Raw genomic sequence first — 25,587 nt, 5'->3', positions numbered from 1 at the left:
CCCCTTTTTTTGATTCTTTCTTTTAAAATAGACATATTTTTAGAGAGCATAAATCCCATTTTTGTATATTAAATCTCAGAATTCAGAGATTTAATTATTAATTCTCACTGCTCTGATACTGTTGTTGTTTTTTAATATTTATTTTTTAGTTGTACACAATACCTTTATTTTGTTTATTTATTTTTACATGGTGCTGAGGATCGAACCCAGGCCCTCGCACATGCTAGGTGAGCGCTCTACCGCTAAGCCACAATCCTAGCCCTGTTTTTATTCGTTTAATTTTTTAAATATTTATCCTTTAGTTCTAGGTGGACACAATATCTTTATTTTATTTTTATGTGATGCTGAAGATGGAACCCAGTGCCCCAGGCATACTAGACAAGTGCTCTACCACTTAAACCACAACCCTACCCCTCTGATACTGTTTTGACCTTGACTTTAATGTCTGTGGTTGCTATTCATTCCCCTCAAGCAGTGATGTGCAAACAGTGTGGCTGTTAAAATTCTTATTGCACATGACAGACTCTCAGGAATGAGAGACTTTCCTTCAGGGAATCCCTTAGCAGGACACCTGAGCCTGTCTCCCATAAGGAAGGCACAGCCCTGCAGACTATTCTGTGGCTAGGACAGTCTCCCTCATCTGAAGCTGATCTACTTCTAACTTCTACTCTTGGTCTCTGAACCACCTGCAGGGGTGGCATCTTTAATCTGTGGAATAAATCTCTTGAGATTTGCACACAGGTCCTGCTTCTGAGTCCTCTGTTTTCCTAGTGGCTTCAGCTGCTCCAGCTATTCCTCATTTAAAACAGTCTCTGACTTCTCATCTCCTGGTTGGTGGTGGCTGATTTAAAACACAGCATCTGAACTTGTCCCTGTATCTGTGAACTCAAGCTTTGATCCTGGCATTGAGTATTGCATAGTCTGGAGTCTTCTTGCTGTATGACTATGTCTACAGATAACGTGCTGGGGCGCTGGAGTTACCGAAGGGTGTGTTAAATATTTGAGAACGCAGTGGAACACCCCGTGAACTACTAGTTCGAGGTAGCTTATGATTTCAACATTCAGTCACACTACATTCTTTTCCATGATGTCATATTTGCAAAGCTAGGTTTTCAGAATGAGATAAAAATGTTTTATATTTCAATTTATGTGCATTTAAAAAATACAACTACTAATTTCTTAGAATAGAAATGCTTTTTAAGTTGTTAGCACCCAGCTACCTAATGAACTGGCCTAGTAGGCATTTTTGGTTTAGGAGGGCCAAAAAAAAATTACTGCCATCCTAGGGGTGCTGTGAACAACCTAGCGTGGGAAAGCTGAGGTGAGCTGGAGTAACTTGTAAGTCCAAGCCATATGCTGACCTTTTTTTTTTTTTTTTTTTCTTTTGGGAATTTTGCTTAAGATCATCATCAAGGTTATCTGTCCATGACTCCTAAAGTTTCCTCCCTTGAAAGGGAGAGGAGAAATACTGGGGATGATATTGACCAAATTATGTTGTTGTGTCACGCATATAACATGATGTCATATTTGCAGCCTATATTCCCAAAGTCAAGTGGGAAGTGAGCCTGCAGATGGGAGGAGACAGCAGGAGGATGTAGTGTAACTAGATGTTGAAATTAAAGCTACTTTGAACTATATACGTAATATATGTACAAATACGTAACAGTGATTATTAAGTATAATAATAATGCACTGATGAAATAATAATGCACTGGGCTGGGGCTGGGGTTTAGCCGGAGAGCGCTCACATGGCATCTGCGAGGCCCTGGGTTCGATCCTCAGCACCACATAGAAATGAATAAATAAAATAAAGGTATTGTGTGCAACTACAACTAAAAAATAAATTTTTTAAATAATAATAATGCACAACTATTTTGTATAATTACAGCATACCAATAAAAAAAAAAAATGGAAAAAAAATTTCCTCCTTGGGAGGACAGGAGCCTTCCTCATCTCCTGGTCCCTGTCCTGCACCCAGCAGTCCTGGGAGGGTCAGGCGTGCTGTGTTCCGAGTGGCGAGGGCTCTCTTGCTGTCTCCTCCCATCTGCAGCCTCACTTCCCACTTGACTTGGGAGTATAAACCTGCCCTCTGCCACTGGCCTGGTCTTGCTGGGGTGCCCAGGAGGGAAGCAGGATCTCAGCTTTGCCATTGTGCCATCGCCCTTTGACACTGCACCCCTCCCTCATTCTTGCTCTTACTCCAGTGGGTGACTTGCTGTTTCCCTTAACGTTTTTCAAAGACTCAGCTCTGCCTTGCTCACACCCAGCATTTCTCACCGTCTTGCTTTCATCTATTTACCTGTGACTCATCTCCCAACTGGTATGTGAGACTGCCTTCTTGTTTTAGCCCAGAAAACCTAAGTGAGGTGGGGTCCAGGCTGTGTGGGGTGGTGATCTGTGAGTGGGCTCTGGATTTGAATCTGGCTCCCGAGCCATATGACCTTGGTTGAGTCCACATCCTCATCTGCAAAATGGGGGTGGTGTCTACCCAGATGTCTGCCAAGGATTCCGAGGCCTCCCAGCCCCTTGAAGCTGGATAAGGGTGTCTCAGACCTCCTTCCACACCCTGTGGAAATCGAGAACTTCCCAGGTGGAACTCCAGAGGGCACTACTGATGTGGCCAGCTTAGTCTTAAGTCGTGTTGTCAGCCACACGGTTTGACTGGAGGAGACCCACATTTTCACCTCATGTTCCGTGGAAGAGCCCCTGTTCAGGTGGTCATGCTGGAGATTTGGGGTCACTGGAAGCAGTGTGTCACAAACCACATGACTCCATATGACCTTAGAACCCGTTATAGAAAGTCCCACAGCAGCTCCACCCAGAAGGGAGAGGTAGGCACGTTCTTTGGCCATATCACGGGCCCCCCTCACTGGGTCCTCAGTTCGTTCTTTCCCTTCTGCGGGCCCTGGAGTCCTTAGTGCTCTGAGCAGCACCTGCTCAGAGCACTTCGGTCCTTATTTCTAGACCCAGGGTGCCAGGGTGAACAGCAGCCCCCACCCCACCCCCACGTGCCTCCCACCCTGTGCTGCCATTGGCAGTTGCTTTTTCTATTAACAACTCTGTTTATAATTTCCTAGCGTTAATAAAAGGATTGAATAACACGAACTAACCTCCCCCTGGTGGATCCTATACCATTGGTACATTTGTTTGTGTTCTTATTTATATTTACTGAACTCCAGATTTTTAGGGAAATTCCTATTTATTAAAAAACCAGGTGTGAAGCCAGGTGTGGGGGTGTATACCTGTAATCCTAGCGACTGAGGAGGCTGAGGCAGGAGGATTGCAAGTTTGACACCAGCCTCAGTAATTTAGTCCCTAACCAACTTATTGAGATGGTGTCTCAAAATAAAATAAAAAAAAAAATTAAAAGGGGTGGGGATCCTGGCTTGAATCCCCTGGTGCCAAAAAAAAAAAGAAAGAAAGAAAAAGAACAAGGAAAAACCCACTGTGATTGGTGTGTATATTCATTCACTGACTTCCGGTGAATGCTGTCATGAATTATGCTGTTCTGAAGGGGCTCATTGCCAGGCACAGTGGAGGGTGCCTGTGGTCCCAGCTACTTGAGAGGCTGAGAGAAGGATTGATTGAGCCCAGAAGTTCAAGCAGTTTAGCCAACATAGTGAGATCCTGTCTCTTTAAAGCAAAAAATTCAGTAAGCTAGGCATAGTGGTGCCCACCTATAATCCCAGTGACTCAGGGAGCTGAGGCAGGAAGATCACAAGTTCCAAGCCAGTCTCAGCAATAGCTAGACCCTGTCTTGAAATAGAAAATTAGAAGGAATGGGGATGTGGCTCAGTGATAAAATGCTCCTGGGTTCTGTCCCCAGTACTAGGGGGGAAATACAATAAAGGGGCTCATCACAATCTTCAGGCTGAGGAGAAAGGGTTCTAGTTAAGTGATAATTGAGAAATATTACTGGTGGGACAGTGCTGTGTGCTTGAGGGCACAGAGGAGGCAGGCAGTGGGCCAGGGACCTTTTACTGAAGGATCATTTTTTACATTCTGACAGTAGGAAAAATTGTCTTTGAATTGTTGCTGTATTTTAGATTCATAGTATTGATTTCCTCTGAGGCAGGGGCGGCTGTAGAAAGCAGCCTCTCACTTGTTCTGCCGCCAGGTTCCTGCTGTGGATTATTGACTACAGGAGAATGATCTTCTCCTGCTCTGCTCCTCTCTGGACTACAGCATTAGACACACCACTCCTCCCTTGACCCAAGTTCTGCCTTATTTCTAATTCCCAAAAGTGCTATTGGGGACATTTCCCGTCTCACAGGACTCCCCTGTGAGAGTCACACACCAAGGCATCCCATTCTGGTTGAGTCTTGTGTGATTTAAATTTCAGTAATTTTGTGGAGTGGTTTTTATGGAAACATTAGTTGTTGATTCTTTTTCTGGTCTCACCTTTGCTCATTTCAGAGAGTTCTCCTGTTCCGAAACATGGTTACCAAGGAGAAAGAGAAACTGGGGCTTGTGGAAACCAGCTCCGCCTCCCCCCATGTCACTCACATAACTATCCGTCGTTCCCGGATGTTGGAGGTGAGTGGCGAGTCTTGCAGAGGCTGATTACGGAAGTGTGCTCCCATCAAAGAGAGTTTCTGGTGGATGGCCGACTGCCTCAGAACTGCTGTGATCACTTCTTGGTCTCATGGCTCTGAAATCAAGACTCCAAGAGTGGGAAAGGGGTCGTTTGTCCTGTTGACTGATCAGAATAGCTGCTCAATTAAACATGTCCTCAGGGCTGGGGACCCATTATGAGGGTCCCTGTGAGGGTCTCTAGCTAGAGCATCAGACTCCTGGTGTCTCTGAAATGAGGATAGATCTCAGCTACAGCGGCCACCCCACCATCCTCAGACTTCATCATCCCAGCAGGTACAAAGCCCAGGCCACTACCTGTGAGTATAGCAAAGGGGGAGAGGCTGTGACACACCCACTGAGCCACACAGAGCTGGGGATCTTTGTAGAAGCATTGTTGCCCTCCTAAGCCAAATCTGGACTCCAGAGTTAAGCAGAGACCTCATATAATTTAGAGTCTGGTACTCTGTCCTCAAGTACTTTACCTGTGTGTCAGGAAATTATATGATGATTTGTTAGGATGTGAGTGGCAAGGCCTGTGGAAGCCTGTCACAAAGAAATTTGCCCTGCAAAACAGGACTTTTAACACTGACTGGAGACTGCTGGAGCACTGTCGTGGTCAGTGGGCCTCCCTGTCACAGCTGTGCTGTCCGAGCTCACCCTCCCCTGGGTCGCATGTGTGCATCCTGCCTGTGTGTGCTGGTCCTGCCAGCAAGGGCACTGATGGCTGAGCTGCCAGTCTCCATTCCCAGGAGGGCTTGGCTTGATTTATTTGCTGTTTGCTCTGCAGACTTTTATCACACTATGGCCGCAGTTCCTCATTTGCATGTTCTGCCAGAGTGAGACAGTCAAGGGGTCCCACCACAGCTAGGCCATATAGCCAGCCACCAGCATATGGCATCAAACAGCAGCCCTTCCTCCCATGTCTTCATTTCCTCTAGCAGTGCGTTTGCACCACATTTGTGTCACTCCTTATGGGCAAGCCTACTTTAGATCCCTGACCGCTGGTGATTAACACCAGGAGCGATTTGAAAAGGCAGTGGGTGTCAAACAGTTGATGTTTTTAACATTCTTAAAAGTAGAGATAAGGAATTTAAGTGCCCACAGGGACCCTGTATAGGTCCTGTGCATGGCAGAGCTGGCCGCGGGCGTCTCACCCCAGGAGTGTTTTGTTTGCATGCTGAACAAATGGAAATACCCTCCATTTTCACTCCCATTTTTTCTAAAACGTGACCTCTCACTCTGTGCACCTCTACCTAAGGAAAACAACCCCCACGAATGACAGGTTTCATCCAGCTTAGTGTCAGGGAGCAGTAGAGATGGGTGGGCAAGTGGGAGCAGGTACCCCTCCCCACAGAGGACCTCTCTGCTCCAGCCTTCCTGACTCACCACATGGAGGTGTGGGCTCCAGAATGCTCTGAAGTTTTGAGACCAAAATTCAAGGTTTCATTTGTGACCCTCAGATCTCTTACACTGTGAACTGATTAGATTCAGCCGGGGGCTCGGAAGAGCAGATGTTTCCCATTGAACTCAGCCTGCGGCCACCAGTTTGCAGCCTCTTTTGCTTGAAGAAGCAGCCTTGTCATGCTTCAAAACTCCCTTCTCCAGCACTTCTTTGTCAGACCCAGATGCGGCTCCCCTGTTTGTAGAAGACTCAGGCCCACCACCCGTCGTGCCCAGTCAATTGTGGCCAGCACCCGCCCCTGGAGGAGTTAAGTGAGACTAGTGTCTCCTGAGAGGGATGAATTCTTCAGTTCTCTGCTGGAGCCTCCTGGCTCGTAGAAATTCACTCGGCATCCTGGTTCTGCAGGACCCGCGTCTTAAAATACGCCATCAGAGGGACCAGAGGAGAAAGGCTATCTTAGTTCTAGGCACGGTCCTTTTCCTCTTTCCTTTCCTTGAGATCATACTTTGTCATGAAATCGAGTCGGGAAGGGAGAGGAGTGTTTATTCGGTCACCCTGTCGTTTTCCTGGGGTGCTGGCTTGGTTATTAGCACATAAGCGTCCAGTGGACCTTACTTGATACGGACACAAGGGGGCATCAGGAGGCTGCTGTCAGACTCACGCTGTCCTGAGCTTTTTATCCGCCTCCTCCTCCAGAGATGCCTGAGAGGCGTCCAAGGTTAGTCCAGGACCCACAGGAAGCTCCCCACAGAGCGAGCCTGGGCTGGAGTGCTGGGATTTCAGAACTGGAAAACCTCACACAGACTCCTCCCACCTTTCCCCTTCCCCTGTCAAAGGCAGAAATGAGGCCAGAGAAATTGAGATTCTCAGTCAAGGTCACTTGGGAATCAGTGACAGAGCCAGGCCCGGGAACCAGGTCTCCCTTTCCCAGCTCAGTGTTTTCTGTATCTGCCCATTGAGATGCAGTGGAAAGAGGAGCACCAGGCTCCCCTCGTCTCCCCGGGAGGCATATGTGTCACATCGCACAAACACACCAGTTCCTGAAAGGCAGAACTGTTCCAGAGGAGGCGGCCACGAATTCCTCTCTACAGCTTTTTCTTTCTTTTTTTTTTTTTGTACTGGGTATTGAACCCAGGGACACTTTGCCACTGAGCCACATCCCCAACCCTTATTTTATTTTTTATACCTTTATTTTATTTATTTATTTTTACGTGGTTCTGAGGATTGAACCCACAGCCTCACCTGCACTAGGCAAGCACCAGGCTAAGCTTTTTGGAAGGAGTGGCTAATGCGGGGATCACGAAGCAAGCCTGAGATCTGGATCCAGCAGACGTTCCCGGAGCACAGCCACGTGCAGAAGGCGAAGGCCTCCCGGTGCCATCCTGGTCAATCCCTGTGGCCCTGCACACACCTGCTGACGAAGGTTCAGTTAGGAAGCTGGCTTTAAAGCAGAATGGAAAGACCCCGCCGCTCCCCAGGACCATGTTGGAGTCTCCCCACTTCCTTCATTCACTGCAGGGCGCAGCTGTCAAGGTGGACACGGTGCTGCTGCAGCCTCATGGCGCCGTCCTAGTTCCCCCTTTTTTTTCATCTACCTTAATGGTTCTCAGACTTTATATGCATAGAAAGTACTTTTCAAGTATGCATGCACAAAACCGTGTTTCTGTTTCTACTGGTGACCGTTGGGACTTCAGAGGTAATTTCTTCCTGACTCACACTTTGGAGCCTAGGACCCCTGATAGGATTTGGGACACACATAGGGCAGTCCTTTGGATCTCTAAATGAGCATGGCAGGAAGGCACCAAGAGTTCCCCAGAACAAGTCTTGCCATTCTAGCAGATTGCTCTTTTGCATTGTAACCAGGTGACCAGACTGATAGATGGGTGAATGGCTGGGTGCTGCGGAGATGGTCTGTACAAATGTCAGGAAAGTGTGGGACACGGCTACAGCAGTGACTGTGGCGTGGCCTCAGGAGCATGTTAAGGTTGACTTGTAACTCATTGTGTGACAGTATGTAAAGACATCAGCTTCACTCTGATGATGGGTCCTCTTGTGCTGGGCCGGACGTCTCCTTCCTGGGCCCTGTCCTGTTCCCTAATTTTTATAATTACTTGTTTGAAATAAAAACCTCAACGCTCTGATACGAGGAATTCACTGAATGACCGAGTTAGAAGCCGGGACGACCTCGACAGGTGAGAATCCAAAGAGAGAGAAAACAAAATAGCCCAGTAGGAAAACTCTAAAACTCTGTCCTGGGGCCACACTTGCTGAGTTCTGGGTGAGGGATATGGGCTAAGTGACTGAGTGACTGCTTTTTTTTTTTTTTGGTTGGTTGGTTTTTTCCTGGTCCTGGGGACAAAACCCAGGACCATGCACATGCTAAGCTGCACTTTACCACTGAGCTACACCCAGCAGGTGCCTATGTGTTGAGGGAGCTGACCGCAAGGCAGAGATGTGCTGGAGCTTCTCCCCATGGCCCCTGCCCTCGCTGATGCGCAGCAGCTTTCCTGTACCCTTGTCTCTGCCTCCCACCTTGTCCTCTGCCATCTGCCTGCTCTGCTGCCAGTAGATCTTTCTAAAACAGAAAGCCAGGCTTTCTTTTTCTTTTTCTCTCTCTCTCTTTTTTTAAGTTGGTTCTGGGGATTGAATCCAGCGGTGCTTTCCCACTGAACCACATCCCCAGCCCTTTTGATTTTTTCTTTTTCATGTTGAGACAGGGTCTCACCGAGTTGCTTAGGGCCTCACTGAGTTGCTGAGGCTGACTCTGTACTTGCAGTCCCCTTCCTCAGCCACCTGAGCTGCTGGGATTACAGGCGTGCACTGCTACACCTGGCTCAGCCTTGTTTCTTCCTGCCTAAATTCTTTGCCCCCCACCACCACCTCAGTTGCCCTCAGGATATAACCTTGATTCCTCAGCAAGGTCCTGTGTGGTCTCAGGAAAAGCACCAGAGCTGAGCGATGTGGGAACTGCATTTTTCATTTTCATAAGTTTAGCTTTTTTGCCCATGAACTAAAAGATACTCTTAGCATTAAAAGGAAAGAGAGATCTATCTTATCCCAGTTTTTTCATCCTTTGTCTGATGGCCAAGAGCTTGTCATGACTCATTTTGTCTCATCCCCTGTCTGGCTGCTGTGTGTCCTCTTGAGGGCAGCCTGCCCTGGCCAGAGGGCAAAGCCATCACATCCTCCTAATAGACCTTTCCTTTTAGCAGGCTCTCATTCAAAAGCCAGTGAGGACCGTTCTTCCCATGTCCTGCAGTTCCACCGGGAAAGTTTCCTGCAGGGGGAAGGAGCCCTGAACTGTGCAGCAAGCTGTGGGATCCTAAGGGCCGCGGTTCTGTCTTGGCAGGATGGCTACGAGCAGCTCCGGCAGCTCTCCCAGCACGCCATGAAGGGTGTGATCCGAGTGAAGTTCGTCAACGACCTCGGGGTGGACGAGGCTGGGATCGATCAGGACGGCGTTTTCAAGGAGTTCTTGGAAGAGATCATCAAGAGGGTGTTTGACCCGGCACTTAATCTGTTCAAGGTGGCTGGGGCTGCGGTGGGGTTGGCAGCAGCCAGACCTGGAATGAGAAATACGAACAGAGCACTGACCTCTCTGCCCCTCCCTGTCCTTTTGCCTAACAGACCACCAGTGGGGATGAGAGGCTGTACCCCTCGCCCACATCCTATATTCACGAGAATTACCTGCAGCTCTTCGAGTTTGTGGGGAAGATGCTGGGGAAGGCTGTGTATGAGGTAGGCACAGTAGGGAGCGGGAGGCAGCATGGGAAACGAGGTGTGAGAGGACGGGCTTCACGTACATCCATGTCGTCAGCCCGGCTATGGGAACAGCCTGTCATCAGGGTGGATTCCAGGAAAGGGGCAGGAACCAGGGGGTTGACATAAATGCTGGGTTTCTGCATGTGTTGTCTCTTCGAATCCTCAGCAGCCCTGTGTTGTGCTCTGCATCCTCTTTATTGAAGGATGAGAGAACTGAGGTTAGAGAAGCCCTTGTCCAGATGGTAGGAACAGAGTTCGACCCAGGCCAGCTCCGTTCCCTGAGATGTGGGGGTGAGGTGCCGAGCCCGACTGCCTGGGACGCTTGGTCTCTATTGTAGGAAAGCAGCATTATGTGGGCTTTGGTAGTTTTTTGGTCTTGGTTTTGTGGTGCTGGGGATGGAACCCAGGACCTTGCATGCTAGTGATTACTCCCTACTGCCGAGCGACACCTCCAGCCCAGTTTTTAAATCTTTTATGATTTGAGCAAGTACTGCAGAGCCACCCAAGGCTCCTGGAGTTGGCCTGCAGGCTCGAGTGAGAAGGCGGGGTGTGCCTGGGTGAGTGAGCACGGGTGAAGCCCTCCCCCCTTCAGCACCAGCACCTGCCCTGGGCCCGTCAGCCCTCATCCTCTTGTCACTGAGAGGGACCCTGAGTGTCTGCTGCTCAGCTCCTGGGGTAAGGGCCGTGTTGGCTTCTGCTGGCCGTGTGGAGGCCCCCGCACAGCTCCTGACCCCCGTCCGTTGACAAGTCAGGAGAGGCTGGACTTTCTCCAGGCTTTCTCTAGGCTTTGAGAGTCCTACTCCCCAGGAGGGAGGCCAATTCAGCAGCAGCCAGTCTTTTTGGCCTCCTCACAAGCCCTAGCCCTGGGGAGCTTGGTGTGGCACAGAGCTGCCTCATCTTCCCCGTGACTCTAGACCACCACTCTCGACAGCTGGGCAAGTTGCCGGAGGGAGGCCTCGTGGGGAAACTGCTTTGACTCCATGCCTCTGTTCCCCCTCTCTCCTTGGACGCCTCTGTAGCCCTAGACCCCAGCCGTCTGAGTCCCTGTGCAGACACCATCCAGTCCTCCTGCCCTGTGCTGGGGGGTGGCCTGGGTTTTCTTTGCCTCTGATTCCTTGTCTGAAAAATGGGAGCAGTTCCTCAGTGGCTTCCCATCTTAAAAACAGACAGACATTAGAGGCCACCTGGGCCCATGCCATGACTTTGCTTGTAGCTAATCCAGGCTAGCCAAGAAGCTTGGCCTCTGCCTTTTCTGAATAGCATCCCCATGTCCCAGGCCTCACCTCTGTCGCCTTCTCCCTTACCTCTGACGGTCACAGCAGTGATGAGATCAGTTAGACAGATCTCATCAGGGCATTGTCACAATCTGAGTGACCCTGCCTTCTGAATCTCCGCAGTCCACATGCCTCTCTTCATTCCTTTCAGCCGTTGTCACAGTTCAGTCTGTACACGTTTCTTGTAACACTATACAGTGGCTGCCCAGCTGTGTCCCTGCCTCCTGTCCTCCAGTCCATTTCCCACATAGAGTGCAAACCTGTCACTTCCCTGCTTAGAGCCTTAGAGATAGAACACAGATGGCAGTGAGCTTACAGGGCCTTCCTGTCTGGCCTCGTGGCTTGCCTGTCCTCTCCCCAGGCAGGGCTGTGACCAGACAAACCCACACTCCACCCGGGGCGTGCCTGTGGCCTCACACGAGGGCCTGGCACTCCTCTAGGCCTAACTTAGAATCTCCTCTTCTTGGAAGCTTCCCTGCCAGCGTCTGAGAGCCTGTCTCTGTGCCCTCTGCCTGTGCCCTTGGCCCAGCCTCTGTCCCCGTAGCTGCAGAGAGCCTGGCAGAGGTTGAGGCTATGCTTCAGTCCTGTACCTGAGAGACTTACTCTGAGCCCATTCACAGTGAGAAAGCCGAGCTGGAATCTCATCCTTTGGCTGTGTGGCTTCAAAGCCTGCACTCAAAGTCCCCAGGGGCCCTCAGCTTTATTTGTTAAATGATGGGGAGGCATAGCTCTCCAGTTGAAGACTGACGTGGGACCTAGAGATGCCCTAGTCTGGTCACTGAGCCAGAATCCTGGATAGTGAAGTCACAAGCTTCATGTCTTTTGCCCTAGGGAATCGTGGTGGATGTGCCCTTCGCCTCCTTCTTCCTGAGCCAGCTGCTCGGGCACCACCATAGCATCTTCTACAGCTCCGTGGATGAACTTCCCTCTCTGGACTCAGAGTTCTATAAAAACCTCACCTCTATTAAGGTTGGTGCAGAATGGCCGGTGACTGAGCCAAGCCCCCAGGGCTCAGCCTCACCCTGTCGTCATGGTCTCTTCCTGTAGCTGCTGGGGGCCCCGCTTCCTCTTCTGGCACCCCCTCTCAAGGGGTGATGAGTGGCCCCCTCTCTCAGCTGGGAGCAGCCACGGTTGTTAATGTTGACCTAGCAGCACCTCAGGGAAGGCTCCTGGAACTCTTCAAGAGGCATAGGCCTCCTTGACTCTGACATCTCCCCTTCTCTGTTCCCTTAGCGCTACGATGGGGACATCGCTGACCTGGGCCTGACACTATCCTATGATGAGGACGTCATGGGTCAGGTAGGTTGCCTTCCTGACTGGGCTCCTTCCTGCTCTCCATGGGCTTCCTGAGACCCGCCCAGCTTGTGTTTCCCTCAGAAAGACATCCAGGAACCAAGGTATGCCCATTAGCTGGTCTCTTGTCCCCTCCCACATCCCTTCTCCCACCTGGTCAGGTGGGAAGGCTCCCCCTTTTCTTCCATGTGTGCTCATCCATTGAGAAGGTCCCCACACTTAATGTTGCTTTTCCACGTTGACTGGCCATTGCAAAGGGAGCCTTATGGCCTGAAGCTGGGAGATGCCACCAAAGAAGTGTCTCCAGGAGCAGCCCAGTCCTTGTTTGCATTCATCAAGAGGAACAGGAAATCGTGGCAGTGGGCTTGTTCCTGCCACAGGTGCTCCTTTTGGCTTGTCTCTGAAGTGTCCTCTGCCCATTCCAGTAGTGTCCAGTGGAGACACCTGTGAGGCTCTCTGTGCACAAGGTCTGAGGGCTGCTCTGGAGACACACCATGAGCTAGTTAGTGCAGGGCTGGCTTCTTGGACTTGAGGCTTGTGTCACCTCAGAGAGGTCACATTTTGCTTATCTTGCAAAAGTATCGTTTACCAAACGTGAATCCTGACTGGACTGTGGGAGCCTACACGCCCACCCTCCCCGCAAAGGCCCTGAGCATGCTGCTGGGCAAGGGCCTGAGAAGCCTGGGAGACCGGAACCCTGGTTCTGTGTGTTAACCTACAGTCTCCACAGTCACTTGGCCACTGAACTCTTCTTTGAAAGAAAGAAGTTGCTGCCTAACAGAATGATTCTCCCAGCTGGCTTTCAGTCGGGGTGTTCCCTAAAACCCTCCGTGGGAAACAGGTGAAACATGACCAAGAAATTCAACTGTAATGTGAACATGAAGATGAGAACCACCTAGAACACAGTGCCTGGAGGGGCTCCCTGCAGGCTTGTGTCCCCCCTGGACTTTTTCCCATGGGCATATATATGAATATTTTTTCACACCATGTATACTGGCATACCGTCTTTTTGTCCCTTTTTCAATAAATATACACTCCCCATATTTTTTAATAGCTGCACAGTATTCCCAAGTACGGTTTACCAACATTTATTTAACATCCTGCCGGGGCCCACCAGGTTTTCTTCTGTGATGTGCCGCAGCCTTCATGCAAATATTGAAAGATCAGACGAGAAGAACCCTTTTATATTGCCTGTGCAGTTGATGTTTAGCCTGAAGGTTTTGTGAGAAATGATTGCTACCAAACACATACCATCTTAATTCAGTCATTATTATGGACTTTGGTGTCGGGCCCTTTCAGCTTTACTTCCACATTAGAATTCTCTCTAGTAATTACTCCCATCTTCTCCCCAGCTTGTTTGCCATGAACTGATTCCTGGAGGGAAGACCATTCCTGTTACAAATGAAAATAAGTGAGTATAGCAATTAGATTTTAAGGTCACCACTTGAAAAGACTTCATTCTGGCTCTCTGGGCTTACATGAGAATTTATTAAGATAGATTGAAGTAGAAGGAGGCCATAAATATCATAATGGAATTTACTGGTTACAGTTCATAGGCCAGAATTGTATTAAATTCGATTTGCAAAATAAGAATTGACGATTTATTTTTTGCGGTAGCTGTTCTAAGGTCAGAGGCACCCAGGCCATGGTGTTGGTGGGAATGTGATGGTGACCCTAGGTGCAGTCAGATGAGTTCTGAGGCATACTCTCCTGAACCTGGAGTGCACAGATGCAGGGATACCTTGGAGAGACAGCTCACACTGGAATGACAGCCTGTGACAGTTGTAGAAAATGCTGTTCTTGAGAAGACGCAGTGATGAATTCAGATGCAACAGACACGTACTTAGACATGGGGAACCGAGGGAGAGCTGAGGCCCTGCAGCTGTTGTCTCAGATAACGTGCTTTTTAGGAATCTGTCAGAAATGTCAAACCTTTGGGTCCCTAGAAGCAAAACCCCTCAGTGCACTTTCGTCCACCCAGCCCTGTTCTTGCCTAATTAAACAGGGGGACCTGCCAGGAGGAGTAGACGTCGGCCCTCTTGTCAGTCTTCGTGCCAGCTCAGCTGGGATTGAACTGTTAATCTGGGCATGAGTCCCTTCAGTGACAGGTGAGGGCTCAGTCCCACCTGGTGAGTCATCTGGATCAGATGGCTGTTACAGCCCAGTGTTCCCGAGCATTCTGTTCTCTTAGATTGGGTACTTCCATCAGTCTGCATGCTTGGGGAATTTTTTATCTCAACTGTCAGAATAGTCAGAAGAACAGACTCTTGATTCATCATGATTGAAATACACCAGCTTTGCCGCTTGGCCACGGGGCACCAGTTTGAAAACTTTGAAAGAACCAAGAGCCCAGGTTGAAGGGACTTCCCTGGGGAGGAGACTGGACCAGACAGGAGCGTCACCAAGAGCAGGGGGTCCTGGTCCTGCCTGCACACCACCCGTAACCATTTCTTGAGAGGGCTGCCTGAGAAATGTCTGCCTACAACAGCTTCCAGAATGTCTGGCTGAAAAGAAAGACTTGTCAATGACAGCCATGGTCACATGGTATGGGTTGGGGTGTGGCCCCCCAGGGGGCCACCTTTGCTGGGAGCCATAGCATAGGGACGAAGGTTTGAGCTGTGTGTACACATGGCGTACAGACGCTGGCCAAGAAGGTAGGTCTGTGCAGGCTGAGTTGGAGTGAGACTCCTCCCTTGCTGTGAAGCCTGATGTGAAACTCATTTCACCAACTCCTGTGTTCTAAGCCTGAAGCCTAAGTGAGTCCTGCAGACTGACCAGAAACTTCCCCTGCTCACTTACTGGGTGTTGAAGTTTCCTATGCTCCCACCCTCACCTGCCCCAGAAACTGAAACAGTATCAGTAGCCTGCTTCACAGACTGCCTGGGAGGAGTGGCAGTGATAGGAAGACTCATATTTTAATGTGTGAATGTTCGGGTGTGCTACCAGATTTTTTAAAATAGGAATGTTTTCAATGTCATTGTCTCACACCTGAGCATGATGGGGCAAAACCAATTTGAACTATACTTACTTGGAATTTGTGAGAGTCATAGCTGGGCTGGATTCATGTTCTTTAAGCCCTGAGTCACTGGTGCCAGCCAGCTTGTTGGAGTACATTCAGCCTGCTCAGATCACCCCCTGCGGTGCTGGGTGAGACCAGGTGTTCATAAACACCAACCCGCGAGACCCCCTCGGCTGGGCAGTTGCTCTGATTTCCTGGTTGAACTGAGGTGTAACTTGACTGCATCTGTGGGAAGCGTCCTGCGGGTCTGCCTTCTCATGACTTTAGACTCTTGGGCCAGATCAGCAAGTTTGCACTAAGGTTTCAACATGAAACCATTTTTCTCTACTTTAAGGTTTGTTGGAGGACTTATTCATATCATACTCGGTTGTGTCCAGGAGGCTGAGATTAAATAGAAATCCAAGAAGTAACTTTGGTACAAAAGGACTCTCTTCTTACCTGTGAGAATCTCACTTCAATTCCTGATGTAGTGGGAGGGGCCTCCCGGTGAGTGAATGGGAGCATGCCCTTGGGTGCACTCAGAGTGGCACAGAGTGTACTGTTCAGGAGAACTGTCACCATGGTTGTCACTGTTACTGGTCTGGAGAAACGCTCTGGTGTTATTTGTAAGATGTTTTGTAAGATGGTTCAGAAATGACCAGACTCATCCTTGAGTGCATTGATTACAGCCTGCCATGTCCTCTAATTCCCGTTTTTTTCTCTTCCTTGTTAACAGAATTAGTTACATCCATCTGATGGCACACTTTCGAATGCACACCCAAATCAAAAACCAGACAGCCGCCCTCATTAGTGGTTTCCGTTCCATTATCAAACCCGAGTGGATCCGGATGTTCTCTACCCCTGAGCTGCAGCGTCTCATCTCCGGTGACAACGCAGAGATTGATCTGGAAGATTTAAAGTAAGGGTGGTGGGAAGGGAAAGCTGAAATTCTTAGGCCTTCTAGAAGGCAAGCAGTTCCTTCACTGGGTTCCTCTTGGAGAGAATTCCAGAGCCCCTTGCCACACCGCCGCCTCCTCCCTGCAGTGGAGGGGCCGCTTTGGAGGAAAGCCCACCCACGTGAATGCCCAGGTACTGAGGATCTTAGGACTGGGCTTTCCGGAGCTCTGGAGCATGGTGTCCTGGAATCTCAGGTGGCTTCCACTGGGCTTCTGGGCTTCTCTGTGCCAGTCGAGCTTCCAGGGAGCTGGGGTCACCGAGGCATGAACTTGTGCTCTGCCGAGGCTTGCTATGCGGCTGTGCCACTCGCCTGCGTTGCCCCGCCGGCCTGTGTTGATGGTGCCGACCGCGTGCTGCTGAGCCCTCTCTGGTTGTTTTCAGGAAGCACACGGTGTACTACGGTGGCTTTCATGGAAGTCACAGGGTCATCATCTGGCTCTGGGATATTCTGGCCTCTGATTTCACACCTGAGGAGAGAGCCATGTTTCTGAAGGTACTTTATTATTACCTGTATTTTATTATTCCTGGGGGCGTGGATAGTCTCATAAACCCAGGGCAGCTGATGCCAATTTACACTGGAACAGGTGGGATTTTAGGAGGACCTCATGTCACCAGCTCCTCCTTTCCCCAGGCAGCCTACCAAGCAGTAACCAGAGAGGAGTTTAGAGTTGAGGCCTGTGGGACAGTCCCTGCACGGGCCACCAATGTACCTTCTGGGCTCAGGGCTCCCTCTTCCCTTTAGCTGCGCTGGCCTCGATGACATCATTTTTCCTTTTTCCTTTCAGTGTAGAAGTAAATGACACTTATTACCTTAAGGAAAGACAGACAAGTGATGTTTAAACAGCCCTACAGTCCTGAACGGTCCAGCAATGTAGGGTTTTAAACGGTCTACATTCCTGCCTCCCCAGGACGACCTCCATGTCCCCTTCTTCTCAGTAGTGAAACATGTACATGCAACACTCGGCGTCCCTAGGGAACACTCTCCTCAGTCTGGTATCAGTGTATATTTTGCAAACAGGGGGACTGACCTTGGCCAGTTCCCTGCTCTGGTGCCTGTGAACATTGTGAATGCTCACAGTGTTCCCTCCAGGCCCACCGCACTGTGTTTTGGTAACTGACATCTGCTGAGTGTAGGTGCTTTAGAACACTGGGTGGCACACAGACTTGTTCTGTGTTATGTATGTATGTTTTTATGAAAACGGAGTCATTGTTTGGCTTCCTGTGTTTCTGTCTGGCAGCATACTGTGAACACCTTGCCAGACTCTGGCAGTAAATTAAGTGACTTGAAATACTTTCCTCTAGGCATTTGGGTCTCAGTCAGTCTTTTGTTCTTAATATTTTTATTAGTTATTGATGGACCTTTATTTATTTATTTGTTTTTATGTAGTGCTGAGAATTGAACCCAGTGCCTCACACATAACTAGGCAAGTGTTCCACCACTGAGCCACAACCCCAGCCCCTCTCAGACAGTCTTATGTGGCCCTATTGGTGAGGCTTGTGGCATTGTTGCCACCAACTCAAATGGCTGCTGGTTTTCCTTCTCCTTGGTCGGTCCATTCCAGGGAAAGTTCATTCCTGCCAAGACCTTCCCACCCAATCCATTCTCATTCAGGGACTCGGGACAGAAGGCGGACATGACTCCAGAAGTTGACTCTGGGAGCTTTGGCTCACGTTCCCATGCTTTGGCTTCCGGTGTGTGGGGCTTCATGCCCTGCCTCTTCTGGGGAAGGGACAGTCGGGGGCTCTTTGCTGTGCAGTCGCCAGCCCACACTGTGGGCGTGAGTGTGCGTCTGAGTAGCCTGTCACCAGACCTGAGCTCCTGGTTGCATGTGAGCCTCCCTCGAAGGGACTGCACACAGGCTCCAGAGCCAGGTGGAGGAAATGGGACTTGCACTCTGCGATGATGGGACTCTGCATTTTGCTTCTCTCTCTTTTTTTTTTTGTACTGGGAATTGAGACCAGCCGTGTTTTACCGATGAGCTATACTCCCAACCCTTTTTATTTATTTTATTTTGAAACAACTTCTAAGATGCCCAGGCTGGCCTTGAATTCATGCCCCAGCCTCCTGAGTCACAGGGATCACACTTGTGCACCACCGCGCCCAGCTGACTGTGCGTCTTTTTAACGTCATTAGAGCCGAGTACCAGGGCCTTCCTGGGGCAGCCAGCCCCGGCTTGCAGCAGGCAGCAGCGCTGAGCCCCGCTGGCTGGATGTGCAGTTGCTGTGTGTCCCTCATCCTTAGCACAGGACTGCCTGCATTCTGGAGGTGCAGTGTCCCTGGAGTGAGGGCATGAGGTTGTGTTGGGAGTTCCTGGGACAGCATGGTGGGACAGCGGGGGAGCACAGCAATGCAGTCCACATACGAGCAGCAGCAGCTGCTGTGGTAGTTTTATAGATAAAACAGAATAGAAATATATTCAAGACCTTTAACTATTTGAAGTATGACATACATAAAACTGTCTTTGCATGATCTCAGGAATCTCACAGCCCTGCATTACATTGTTTAAGTAGTCATATTTATAAGACCCAAACTCCAAATTGGCCACTGAATTTTGGAGCCAGGCTTGGTGTCATAAGTAGCCTATGCCTGTATCCTCTAGAGAAGAGCATTTTGGTCACTGTTGAATTAAGGAGGGGCCAGTTCCCCTCTCGGACTTCCAGGTTGTTCTGATGCATCTGTCCAGACAGGAGCCAGCGCAGTTGGGCCAGGCGCTGCTGTCTGGAGAATGCCTGGAGTCCGGGCTGTGGAGGGAAGTGTGGCTGCCCGCCACAGGGCCCACCGCCAGTGCCGGGTACCCTGTCTGCTCCTCAGCCTTGCTGGCTCCAGAGTCATGGTCCTTCCCAGTGTGCTAAGAGCAGATGAGTGTCTTGGAGGGGGACCACAGGAGCCCCACTCAGACCACTGTGCATGCCAGCAGGCCAGAGGTTCAGGTTCGCAGCCCATGGTCTCCTTGTGTGGCTGAGAACCCAGCAGAACACTGAGGGTGTCCATTGAGTAAAGCACTGGTACCACTCACACCAGGCTCCCTGTGCCCAGCTCTGAGGCCCCGACTCAGGGGCACCCACAGAGCACCATCAGTTTCAGCCTGGCCCTTCTCAGTGCTGCCATTGTATGGTCTAAGGAAGGGTGTCAGTCACCATTCTGTTCCTGGCTGCGTGACAATCCCCTTTGAGCCCTGCCTCCTGGGGATGTCACACCAGTTTCCTGAGTGGGAGTTGGCACTGTTCCTAAGCTCCCCTTGTCACCCGTCCTCCCAGTGCTGTCTGGTGAGGAGGATTTCATGTGCTTTCATCCCAGAGAGCAGCACCCTGTCACCCCTCCCCTGGTTCAACAGTGGTCAGTGATGCAGTGACCAAGAGGGTGCACGTGCCCAAGTGACTGGGAGCAGGCGCTCCTATGCCCTCTGACCCCGCCTTCTCTTGCAGTTTGTGACCAGCTGCTCCAGACCCCCACTCCTGGGATTTGCCTACCTCAAGCCCCCATTCTCCATCCGCTGTGTAGAAGTGTCGGATGATCAGGTACCGCAACAGGGGAAAGAGCGGTCTGGGCAGTGCTCCCTGACCTCCCCCTGGTCTGCTGTGTTTGCTGTGTGGGGCCCTCCCCTGCTCTGCACGTCAGCAAGGTGACGGCTGGGCTCCTGGGAGCTGGTGAGGTTTCACAGGTCTCATGGCCTGAGGGCCAGAGGGCGCCCGCAGACCTAGGCTGCGGTGGGACCCAACTGTCTGGAAGTCCTCTCTCTCCCTTCCTTGGTGATGGGCACCTGGGTGGAGGTGGGGACGTGCTGTTTTTAGTGGCTGCTGGTCTGGCCAGGGCTCCGTGTCTGAGGGGCAGTGTGGGTGAGGATGGATGCTCAGGACGTGGACAGATACAGGCTAGCACACCAGCTCTTCTGCCTGCTGGTCATATGTTTCTGGGCAAGTGGCCTCATTTCTTTTGCTGTTGAAAAAGAGTGGCCTGGGGTCAGTTGCTCTGTATCGTGAGTCTGCCCACTGTGTGTGATAATAGGATCCCATTCCATACAAGCCCCGTGGCCTCTGGGTGTGGCCGCTTCTCCTCATGCACAGTCTGAGCACCTGTCCCTTCTTCATGTAGGACAGATGCAGTCCTCAGCCTGCATACATAAGGGAAAGCTGACGCACGTTCTCATCTGCCTTGGGCCACAGTCCTGATGCGGTTAGGCAGGAGATGTCAGTCTGCATTCAGAAATGTTCTGCTCCCTAGAGTAATTGTCCAGTGTTCTGCTCTTTGAAAATTGGCTAAGTGGTCATCGGTCGGCAGCAAAGGGCCCATTTCTGAGAGCTAAGTCAGAAGGATTCCCCTGGAGCCCTGGGGGCTGGGCCTGCTTCCGGATCCTCAGCCTCTCAACTCGGTTGTCCTGAGTTTGGGGCTTGGCCTAGCGCAGTGTTTGCTCGCCCAGAGGACAGCACCCATTTCTACCCCAGTACTCGAGGACTGCCCAGGTCCCCTCCCTGCTATGGGCCCTGCCAGATGCCTCTCGACCCAAGATTATGGTGTGTGCTTACAGGACACTGGAGACACCCTGGGCAGTGTCCTTCGGGGCTTCTTCACTATCCGCAAGCGGGAACCCGGGGGCCGCCTGCCCACCTCGTCCACCTGCTTCAACCTGCTCAAGCTGCCCAACTACAGCAAGAAGAGTGTCCTCCGGGAGAAGCTGCGCTACGCCATCAGCATGAACACGGGCTTTGAGCTTTCCTAGCTCCCACCCGGCCCTGCCCGCCTGCCCTCTCGGGCTCCTGGAGGCGGCATGCCCTGGGAACAGGAGCAACACACCAGGTGACATCGGCCCCCAAACCCTCTATAGCCATGAGGCTCCCCTGTGGCCTCAAGAATTCTAGACACACAGGGCAGTGCTACCAGCGCTCTCGGCGATGCCAAGGAGAAGGGGGTGTGGAGAATAAACCTCCCGATTCTGCCTACGTGGGTCCTCTTTCCTACTTTCCAGGGGCCTGAGGCCCAGGCCTGGCGGTTGCAAAGGGGCTTCTTTTTGATAGCTGGGTCTCTTTTGAGTCTTTCCCCTCTTGACCCTCTGAGTGAGCTGCGTGTGGAGCAGCCCCAGGAACTGAGTCTGGAGTGGTTTCATGGGTCTGAGCACACGACGCCCCTACACAGGAGATCCTCTCCTTCCTTTCTGGGAACCCTACTCAGGTAAGGCCTTGCCAAGCCTCTATGCACCCCACAGAGTCTCTGCCCAGGCGCCTGGGCCCAGCTGCTGCCCCAGGAGGCCCAGAGCACCAGGAGTCCAGTGCTCTCAACTCCCAGCTGAAGCCACACGCCCGCCCAGCCTTCCCGGGAGTCCTCAGCAGCAGGCCGCTGTCAGGGAGCCTCGCTGGAGGGCTCCTGTCCTATGCATTCACCTGGCATCCTGGCTTGGGAGAGAGCCCACTGGCCCTGAGAGCTGCTTCGTTCCGGCACCCACGGCTGTCACATGGCCTTCTTGGCCCAGAGGTCCATGGCTTCTCCCCTGCTTCCCGGCCCACTTGTTACCTAATGAGGAAGCACACCCTGGCCTGAGGGACTCCTCCCATCCGCAGGGGCAATGGCTTTGCTCCTGAGCATCTGGGTCCTGCCGCCCCTCGTCCTCTGCAGGGAGCGCAGCCTGTGCACTGAGGGCTCGGGAGGCGAGGACATCACTCACCTCTTCACCGCCTCTGTGTGGACGTCCCTGTTTTCTTTCTGTTTCCATTTCATTTTCGTACTTCATTTCCTCTTCCAGCTGCTGTGCTCCTCTGCCTGCCTCTCCCCTTTATCCCCAGAACTTTCTCCAGATCCAGGGAATTGAGGCCGAGGCCCTGGGAGGGGTCTGTGGTGACAGCCACCCACTCTCCCACCTCCTCACATTCCTCTTGCGTCCCCACCACCCAGTTGAAGCCACAGTAGAAGCCAGGAGCACCCGGGCCCTCTGCTCCAGGCGCTGGTTTAGTGCCGACAGCTCTAGGGAGCGCCATCCTGCACATTGGTAGCAAAGCAGTCGCGGCCTTCTCCCGGTGCCCACCCCCCCCCCCAGGGCTTCCGCGGGTGCTGCTTCAGGCCTGCAGGAGCCCTGGGCTTCTGGGGGACAGTGTGTGCTTCACTTTGGTGAAAAGGTGGTGAGGAATTTAAAGACACAAAGTTGTCATCATGGCTTAAGACTAGTTGGTGATCTCTGTTCCTGTGGACCTGGCGCCTTCGAAGCCGTGCCCTGGGTGCGGAGGTACTGGGTGGCCTGTCGCCTGCCCAGGGAGACGGGGCCCTCTTGGTTTGCACTGAGAACAGAGTGGGGGCTTGAAGAGTGGTCCATAAGCACCAGAATCAACTTCACCTGTTGTGTGACGAGGAGGGTACTTGGTGGTCCACTTAAAACGTTCCTCCTCAGCAGCTGGACATTGCACTATCTAAAACACTGAGTCTACTTTTATAGCTGGTGTCACTGGCACCTTGATGGCTCTAAAATGTTGTGGTTTTTCTGTTTTTGTAGGTAACTTATTAAGACATGTCAGAGGCTTTATTAAATTTGTACTTGAGCACATGATGCCTGTTGTGCTTTTTATCCAGCTGGGTGCCTGGTTGGCTCAAGACGGGGTGCTGGGCCCTGGATGCACAGACATCCCACGTGGCGGGAAGACACCTGGTAGGAGCGTTGGCCCCTTGTCCTGCCTGCCCCCAGTTGTACTGGCGGAAGTGACCTGTGCAGAGGAGCATCCTCTGGGGCCTGTTCCTCTGCCTCCTTCCCGAAGGCCACCATCACCCTAAACTGGGTGTGTGTCCTTGCAGTGACAGTAACTTACAAAAGCTGAAATGCTTGTTTAAAAAAAGTCCAGACACCTCAGGTGCAGGCAGGCTGAGATTTGGCAGCCACTCCCGGGAGCTGCCCAGCCAGGCCCACGCTCACTGCCCTCCCCTGCGCTGCCCACGCTCAGCCCAAGGAGCCTGTTCTAAGCTGTGGCTTTCCTGACTCTGGGTGGCTCCTCCCCTCACCCCACTCTGGATCCCAGCAGCTCTGGATCCCAGCGAGTTCTTTCTGCCCTCCCTGGCCGGGGAGCACCTCAGGACTGAACACCCGGGCAGGGCCTCGAGAGGCAGGCAGGAAGGCAGGCGCCGCCCTCCCCAAGGAGTGTTCTCCCACAGAACATCAGCACCTGGTGGGAAGCGGCTGCAGAGCCCCGGACACGGCAGCAGCTTTCAGTCGAAAGCCCACCTCTGTTCTGAGATATTGGGGCTTCCCTTGCAAGCCATCCCTGCAAAGAGGAAGTTCGTCTTCCTAACTGGAGAAAATGAGTGGGGTTTTGTCTCAATATGCTGACGGGACCGTGGTGCCTCCCAGCAGCCAGCAGCCAGGCAGAACACAGTTTGAGAACCGCTGGCCCCGCTGTGGCCTGAGGTGGACGTGTAGGCGAGCAGGTGGGCACTCTGGGAGCTTGGTTAATGCATAAATCCAGGGCACCCTTAGGTCTCAGGATTACTTCCTGGAACTTCTTAAAACTTCTTAAATTCACCTTAAAACTTAAATCACTCTTCAAACTCCAGAATGACTGAGAGACTCTAGAAAATGGTTCATTCCGTGCACTGGGCCTGGAGTCAGAGAGGTGCAGGCCCCCTCCACACTCCTGGTCCCACGACCTGCAAGCCCAGCTCAGTGCTGTTTCCTTATGTCTTGGGCCTGATCAGGAGCGCTGGAGTTTGATCAGATAAATGTAAAACTGCCCAACTCAGTTCCTGGGCCAGACGAGCGTCTCCAGGACAGTCTTCCTGAACCTTCTCCCTTCAGGAGGCCTGGGCTGCCGTGCCCCTGTCTAATCAGGCTCTGACCTTGCCTCCAGGGCAGCTCTCATGGCTACCCCCAGTCACAGCAGAGCAGTGGAGAAAGTCCTCTGTGATGTCGCCTTGGGATTCATGAGGACGGAGGGACGTCACACCCCTCCCTGCACTGCCCAGGGCATCATCTAAGTGGACACATAAGCAGGGGCGCTTCGGCCCAATGCAGGCTCGTGCGGTCCTGGGGCGCCTCACTGCTGCCCCCCACACCCTCGGGTTAGATTGACATAGAAGATGCTGAGCTGAGGCCCAGGCTGGACCCCCTGCTTCCCAGCCCTTGGAGCAGGGGTCAGAATGAAGTCGTTTCCACGTTGTCCTCCTCTGAGCTGACATTTGTTAAGACGTGTGCGTAACAGCACGCTCTGGCTCCAGAGCACCCGCTGAGGGTTCAGGTGTGCAGGCCTCGGAGCAGGGCATCTGGAGCACCCGCAGCTGGCTCCTGGGCAGGCCCTGCTCCTTGCGCTGCCCTTTCCTCTCCCGTGAGCAGGCCCAGGGGCAGCCACCATGCGGCAATGCTGTGACAGCAGGAAAGGGCCCGAGAAGTCCCGGCTGTGCTATTGGTAGGCCGCCAGTGATCATAGCTGCCAATACTGTCACCAGTACTGTCATCACAGGGGCCAAATAGACATCCTCTCTGCTTTGTTTTTCACATGCCTTGGTGGGACAGCAGGACGTCCTGGGGAGCTTCTGCCGAGCTACACTCAACCCCAGGTTTGTGGGTCCCCTGTGCCTTAGCCCTGCTGTGTCCTGAGCTCCCAGCACCTCTCCTTCATGCTTCTCCAAGCCCCTGGCAGTCAGTGGTCCTGGGGCCCTCGGGAGGGGAGCAGGGTCCTGGGGCAGTTGACAGACCTCCCACCAAGGCAGCAGGACAGTCCCCCAGTGACCACGCCAGAAACCCCGTGCTCCAGGGCAGCGGTGGAGGAGGCAGAGGCTTGAGCCCCACTGCTGAGAGTTCTGCTCCGGATCCTCAAATGTCCCTGTCCCAGATCTGTGAGCAGGGCCGCAGCAGGCCGCCTTCTCTGAGGGCCTCTTTCTAAGGCTGGTGCTTTCTGGGTGAGGAAGTGGACACGGAAGAAAGGAAGACACTCGTCTGGGTGGCAGGTGATCTGAAAACCTCCATGTGCTGGAAATGGGTGCCTTGGCCTCCAGGCCTCGGGTGTGTGAAGGAGGCTGTTCTGAGGCAGCCGCTCCGCAGCACCCCGGCCAGCCTGTCAGGAGGTCAGCGTCACCAGAGCTCGTGCAGTGCCAGGAGCAGGACCCCCCAGGCTGGATGGCAGAGGGGAGAAGGCACTGGGGTCGCTCTCGGAAGCCAGTAAGGAAGCGTGGGTGGGCGGAGCCTGAGGGCCACCAGGGGCAAGGTGGTCGCTCCTCTCTGGCCACAAGAGCCCTTCCTGCTTCTCTCTGGTTCTCTGTCCCTGACGATCTCTCCAAGGCCACCATCTTTGCAACTCAAGCCTCACGACCAAAAAGGGACCTCACTCACTGCCTCCCCGTGACCAGAGGTCCTGGAGGA

The 25,587-nt window shown here is 52.2% G+C and overlaps 1 protein-coding gene across 6 annotated transcripts in view; it reads left to right on the top strand.

Annotated features, from left to right (window-relative positions):
* The window catches only part of Ube3b (ubiquitin protein ligase E3B), a 51,275-nt gene extending 28,489 nt beyond the window's left edge, over positions 1-22,786 (top strand). For all 6 annotated transcript variants that reach the window (XM_077108865.1, XM_077108864.1, XM_077108861.1 and 3 more), the window contains 10 exons: positions 4,417-4,536; positions 9,327-9,503; positions 9,605-9,715; positions 11,845-11,982; positions 12,247-12,312; positions 13,659-13,717; positions 16,041-16,223; positions 16,643-16,754; positions 19,688-19,780; positions 20,788-22,786. In XM_077108865.1, the coding sequence (XP_076964980.1) occupies positions 4,417-4,536; positions 9,327-9,503; positions 9,605-9,715; positions 11,845-11,982; positions 12,247-12,312; positions 13,659-13,717; positions 16,041-16,223; positions 16,643-16,754; positions 19,688-19,780; positions 20,788-20,979 (1,251 nt within the window). In that variant the 3' untranslated portion in view covers positions 20,980-22,786. The remainder of the gene's footprint in view (positions 1-4,416; positions 4,537-9,326; positions 9,504-9,604; positions 9,716-11,844; positions 11,983-12,246; positions 12,313-13,658; positions 13,718-16,040; positions 16,224-16,642; positions 16,755-19,687; positions 19,781-20,787) is intronic.
* Positions 22,787-25,587: the final 2,801 nt, after the last annotated feature.

This window comes from Callospermophilus lateralis, chromosome 1 (assembly GCF_048772815.1).
Source record: "Callospermophilus lateralis isolate mCalLat2 chromosome 1, mCalLat2.hap1, whole genome shotgun sequence".
Taxonomy (NCBI): Eukaryota; Metazoa; Chordata; class Mammalia; order Rodentia; family Sciuridae; genus Callospermophilus; species Callospermophilus lateralis.
This window is presented reverse-complemented; position numbering and strand designations above follow the sequence as displayed.